The 6,306-nt window shown below is 36.6% G+C and overlaps 1 protein-coding gene and 1 long non-coding RNA gene across 2 annotated transcripts; one reads left to right on the forward strand and one right to left on the reverse strand.

Annotated features, from left to right (window-relative positions):
- Positions 1-263: 263 nt before the first annotated feature.
- LOC148909710 (uncharacterized) lies at positions 264-1,282 on the forward strand. The gene is made up of 4 exons (XR_016120251.1): positions 264-443; positions 730-768; positions 893-939; positions 1,021-1,282. It is a non-coding gene; the product is annotated as an uncharacterized LOC148909710 (long non-coding RNA).
- Positions 1,283-4,927: 3,645 nt separating this feature from the next.
- LOC116306611 (follicle-stimulating hormone receptor-like) lies at positions 4,928-5,894 on the reverse strand (the record flags this gene model as incomplete). The annotated part of the gene is made up of 1 exon (XM_031716694.2): positions 4,928-5,894. A coding segment is annotated over exon 1 (897 nt), but the record flags the coding sequence as incomplete, so codon positions are not given.
- Positions 5,895-6,306: the final 412 nt, after the last annotated feature.

Consider the following 6,306-nt stretch of genomic DNA (forward strand, 5'->3'; position numbering starts at 1 on the left):
TTGTTTATAGCGCAAGCTGCGAAACAGATGGTAAGTCATTAATATTACATATTCCCTGCACAAAAAGTTGTTTTTGCATTCCAGTTGCATGTATGCTTGGCTTTTATATATGCTAGGCTTTGAAGACTTCGTTTCAATAATGAATCTTCGAATCGAATAATGAAATCAAGAATCCAAAAGTGAAGTCATTAATGACCTCTACGTGTTCACGCTTGAGGTGGTTTGACTGTAACTTCTTTTCCGCATTCCACTGTTATACGACATCTATTAATAGCTTTAGCAGGAAGCTGATTCAAACATTGTTACTCGAAGCTTGTTCAAGTAGACTACAATTCAAGATGAAGGGACTACTTCTCGTCTGTGTTTTCAGTGCTTTGCTCGTGTGTTTCTATTGTAAACCAGCCGGACCGAAGGAAAATCAACAGCTTGGTTTAGCCGTACAGGTATGAAAGTTTATAACCAGGTATTCATTATATAGATAGCCAATCTTTCGCAGTCTCCATAAGTATCAGTTTTTGTTTCAGTTCAAATTTTGAATCTCAGGATTCTGAGGATTAGGGTTGGGGAGTTTGCTACTAAAAAAGGTTTCGCAAGTTGTTCAAAACGTTTTCATGAAACTACCAAGCGAAAAACACGTAGCATGACTGTACAACTCAGACAGAATTATTTCCTCAATATAATCAGATAAATACTTCATAAAACTTAACAAACACCTTTTGATTTTGAAAGGATTCCCTGTTGGGTGCGTTTGCAGCCGAAGAAAACAATGTAAGTTTATAAACAATACCTTGTCAGAAATTATTTTTGTGCACAAGAAATTAAAGGAAAGATTAATAAAGTTGTTTTCTTTCTTTATTCTAAAACTGTAATTTTTTCCCCTTCTAACATATAGGCTGAAGACGATGCTCAATTACCAGCTATTAATGATGTCGCGTCAGAGTAAGTATGCTATGATTTTTTTCCTGCTTGAAAACGAAGTACAGCATGGATTGTTTTAACTTCCGCTTTTGAAATCTTTAGGTTGGCGAGCGTATTAAAAAGAGTAAAAAGCGGTTAAAAACTCAGTGAAGATTATCAGCAGAAAAACTCACTCCTATAAAGTAAAGGAAAAAAGTCTTGAAATATTCCTGTTAAAACGTAAATTTGACCAACAAAATGTCTAGAAAAGCTGATACCTAATCATTAGTATTAGTAATACTTAACTATGTATGAATGTTCGAATTTTTAAGTTCCGAGGTTCTGTAATATAATATTGCAAAACAATAAAACTGTTCTTTACTGATGTATTTAGAAGGGTTTGTAGGCAGCGTGACATAGACCTTATCTATGAGATAGTGAACATGATGCATTGTGCCCTGAGCTATAGCTTTGTTACAAATACCTTCTGTTGATCATGTCTTATTTACATTTACATTTTCATTTTATAGTTAGGTCATTCGCTCAATACTGAGCAATTTAGATCACAAATTGTTTGTACCCAATCTAGATCGACCAGTTCTCGGCCACCATAAATATTACTCATTTTACCAGCTCAACTGAGCAAAAAAAAAAAAAAAAAATAGAAATCAAGCGAAATACTTTGAATCCTTCACATGTCAACAAGCATAAGAAGGACACAAGGGGCCCAATCTCCGAAAAGTGAAACAAGTATCCACGAGTTCGCCAAAGGGCGGTTTGATTTTACAAGCATGGGTTGGGGGCTTGTGGGATTTGGGAGCGGAAAATTGTCATTTGAAGGGAGAGGGGGGGGGGGGTGGTGGGGGAGGGGGTGGGGGAGGGGGTGGGGGAGGGGGACCCAAAAATAGTTAGCAAAAGTAATGTTTTGATAGGGGCCCCGCAAAAAAAAGTCAGGTTGAGAAGGGGTCATAGACAAGACAAAGGGCAAGACAAAGTATTTTATTGGCTCCGTATAAACATATTTACATTGGATTGCTGCCAATATAAATAGATCGATGGGCGGCGATCGCTGATATTATTATAAACAAGAAGTCAATATATATTAGTCTATTGAATTATTTTATATCTTAATGTCTTTTCCCGGCTTTTTTCAGTAGTTAAATTTGTCAAAGATTTTATTGCTTTAGATTATCCCTCTTTTTAAAACAGTCATGTATATATTTAGCTAATACTTTTTGGATTGGTTTGTTGGGGTTTATGATAACATTGAATTTCTATTCTTCGCTTAACCATTCTCAGTAATTTCGCTATCACAATTCATAAATTTTCTCCAGAAATTAATTGCCCTTAATTTAGCACTTGCGCTTAATGCTTGCTCATACTTCTTCTTACAATTCACAAATCCACCCCCCCCCCCCCACCCAAAATGCCAGTAAAAAAGGAACAGTTATTGACATCGCCAACTATTTGGGACTTTTTGAGCCCGCGCTCCCTCAGCAGAGTTACACATGAGTAAATCAAACATGGCTTGTAAATACATAGATATTGTATGGGCTCAGAAAATTGAACAACAAATAAAGACATTGCTATAGATGATACACAATTGGCCTCCATGCCATCAAATTATACATTTACATGTCTACAGTTCTGTAAAGCTATTTACATTAATTGCCAGCAAAATATGTTTAGAAAATGGGTTCAAAAACATAACGACTAAGGAACAGTCCTTCGATGACCCTGAACAAAAGCTCAAAATGTGAGAATATAGAGGCCGATAATTCAGTTTCAATTACCCCTACACAATTTGCCTACTTCAACTGTTAAACTACATTGCCTTCGCCATCAGCTATAGCTTTACAAGAGTATAGGAACGATATATAAAGAGTGGATAGTAATCACTGCTTAGCCTAATGTGAGTCATTTTGAATCCGAGTAAATTCAATGAGAAACCGCGGACCACAATGTTCGCATAAGTCCCAAATAGTTGGCGATGACCCAGAACCCAGAAAGATAAAGAAAAGGAGATACACGAATCAATCTCATGGTAGTAAAATGACGCCGTTATGCAAACACCCTATATATTGTCAGGACGGGGAAATGTGGGAGTGTTACTGTTATGGGGCGACCGACGAGCTCCGGGATCTTTATTATACTTTCTCTGACTCTGACTTAAGCTAATTACATGAGCTCTATTTATAATAACTTCATGACAGGTGTCATACTACAATCAATATGATATTATCGCTGAGTCTTGATATTTTATTAAAGAGTAATACGAGTAAAAATCTTAGAATTAAACATAGCTTAAGCTAAAGTTAACATATGAATATATTATAAATGTATAGAAAAGGCTACGAGGAATATTTCTAACATAAGATTTAAAAGAATAGTGCTAAAATAACTAAGCAAAGGGGTAAAGAGTGTGTAGGGCGTAACCAGAGGTGTACATGCTAATGGGAGGAGCTAAGAGGTTTACTTGTAAATTCAAAGCATACCATTATCTATACTTGTGCGTGATGACAGCCTTACTGAAATCTTATATCGATATTGTTAATAACTAATTAATCGTTCTTTATCTTGTTTTCATACGATAAGAAATAGTAATTAGAAAACTGATGTCTAGCTTAGTCTGTAAAAACAATAATTTTCTCTCTCATAACATTACTTCCCTACGAACACAGATTCTGGTCGCTTTTGCGGCTTTCTTCTTCTTTTAGTTCTTTATTCCTGTAGCTGTGACTTAAGCTCCAACTCTGGCTCCAACTGCAACTCTCTGACCAACTGCAATTCGATCTCTGACCAACTAACTCAATCTAACTAAATTCTGTGCTGCATGCACTTAAATAGTGTTGATAAACTTAATGAGATGACTTCAAGCAGAAGCTTGATTGACATCTCTTACAATGATTTTCATTGGTTAGCTAACATTAAATAACATACGTAACTAGTTCCCAATTCCCTTAATCGAAATTAATAGAGATTCGATTGCTACAAAGTGGGGCTATCAGTCGATTACTGACAGCGCCCAGTTACTTAATATTCATCAGTTGAGATTGGGGCAAGCACTTCCAATATCCTTACCTAGAAAACAAAACCCAAGCTTACTAACTATCGAAATGTCAATTAGTATTTACCGATTTTGCTTTTATCTTTGACATTTCGGTTTCTTGATGATTTAGGAAACATAATCATTTTGTTTTTCCTAACATCTCCTTTTCCAGCTATCCCATATTAATGTCTTTTATCCCGTCTCTCTGGCGCTCACTGATTCATTGACGGATTTTCGCCTATGAATATATTTATATTAAGAATTCTTCCTTTACAATATATTAAACATTTTGACATCTGATCAAATATTTTAATGTCCAATTTATGACTTCATATAAGTATAATATCGTACACACTTGAACGTCGTTTGAAGTTTTTCGATAAACTCTTTGTGCACAAGACGCCTCCAATACTGAAGAGCATTGAAGTATAACTTTTAATGCTGAAGGACGTCTTTCATTTCCTCGTATAATACAACTGATATAACTGAGCTCGCCAATAGATCAATATACACAAGAGCCTCTTCTTCGCACTAATTAATGGCATTCAGGAACAAAGTGGTCTTACTTGAGAGCAATGGTTAATTTTAACTGACTCGGAAAAAAAAAAGGATGAATGAAGAGAATCCCTCAAGAAAATACTTAACAAGTGAAACAAAGCTTACTTTTTATTGAATGCGTACATTAGTCGAATAGACAAAAAGGAAAATCTTCTAGAGTTCATGATTTTACTTCGCACGTGAAACGTCATACGTCGGTCGTCGCGCGCAGTCACGGAGTTTTTTTGCTCTTGAATCATTTGGCAAAATTAAACATCTACAGAGACTTTATTGCTGACTTTTTCAATTAATTTACACCTAATACAATAGATAGAACGACAATGGACCTAAAATATCTAGGGAAAATATTTTCCCATTACAGATCACGTGTCATTTGTCTTGGTTGGTTGGTTGGTTGGTTGGTTGGTTGGTTGGTTGGTTGGTTGGTTGGTTGGTTGGTTGGTTGGTTGGTTGGTTGGTTGGTTGGTTGGTTGGTTGGTTGGTTGGTTGGTTAACTGGCCTCATTACAAATCCACTACGAAACGTCAGTAGAGCCACAGAAAATCTTTCCTTCAAGACCGTCTTGAAAAGATCTGTTCGAAAGGCATGTATAACTGGATTGAGAAATGAATTCACGCACAAGCAGAAAAGACTAACAATTTCTGTAGCGATTTGTTGCAAAGCACTCATATTCTTGCTACTGGAACTTGAAAGGAAAGTAATACCAGAGAAAAGAACCGGAGCGATATAAAAGATGATATTGCTTCCAACCAGAATAGCAACTCTTTTAGCAAGTTTTGATTCTCGCTTGACACCTGCTCTTTGAGCCGCGCGCCTGACGGTAACAAAGATATGAATGTAAAAAATGAAAGATATCAAGCACAAGAATATTCCTATAGAACCTATTGTTAACGTGAACACAAAAATCTTTTCTTTCTTATCAATACTTAAACGAATTGGAATACACAAATACGAGTATTGATACAATTCATAGTAAAAACACCAGCAAGTGAAGAAGGCAGACAACAGCCAACAAACGAAGATCAAAATCATTGCCATACGACGAGTGATTCGAATGTTAGGATTAAGACTGTAGACAATAACGAGATACCTTTCTAGAGTTAACAAGAATGAAGTGATAACACTCCCTGCTTGTCCTAACATCCACAGAAAACCAATCAATTGACAATCATGCCGTGACTCGTAGTCGAAGTAGGAGTATGTTGTACCGCTTAAATACACTCCAATACGCAGAACATAGACGCCTATAAGCAGGTCACTCAAGGCCATATTACCTACGAACAACATGGAGACATTCTTACGTAGATATTTAGACGTCATGATATTCCAAAATACTAAGAGATTGAGAAGCGCTACGAAACAGCCTACAGCACTCTGACATTTGATTACAATGAGCATTTCTTTCCAACAGCTATTCTCAATATAGTAAGTATAGAAATTTATCTTATTATGCTTACATTTGAAAATATTACGGTTGTTGCATTGAATATGGAAATAGCTACCGTTGAGTAGCTGTGCTACGGATGATAGCATGTTCACGCTATGTCTTCGTAGGTAACACCCAGATTTGTCAACAAAAGGTGCCAGTGGTGTCCACGTTAAGTTACTTCGATTAAATGAACAATAACCACAGTATCCTTCCGACTTATACGATGGCAGGATTACGTTGGTGACGTGTTTCAGCTTAGGCAGTTCAAGAAGCGGTTTATCTAGTACCCAGTACTCGACCCCTGTAACGTACAGCACTGACAGCGAGGAGAGTAGGCCTGATAGGTTCCCTTTTATTGAACGAAGAGGATTGT

This window comes from Actinia tenebrosa, unplaced genomic scaffold (genome assembly GCF_029948245.1).
Source record: "Actinia tenebrosa isolate PJP-AT-01 unplaced genomic scaffold, QUT_ActTen_1.0 PGA_scaffold1__47_contigs__length_23844297, whole genome shotgun sequence".
Classification (NCBI taxonomy): domain Eukaryota; kingdom Metazoa; phylum Cnidaria; class Anthozoa; order Actiniaria; family Actiniidae; genus Actinia; species Actinia tenebrosa.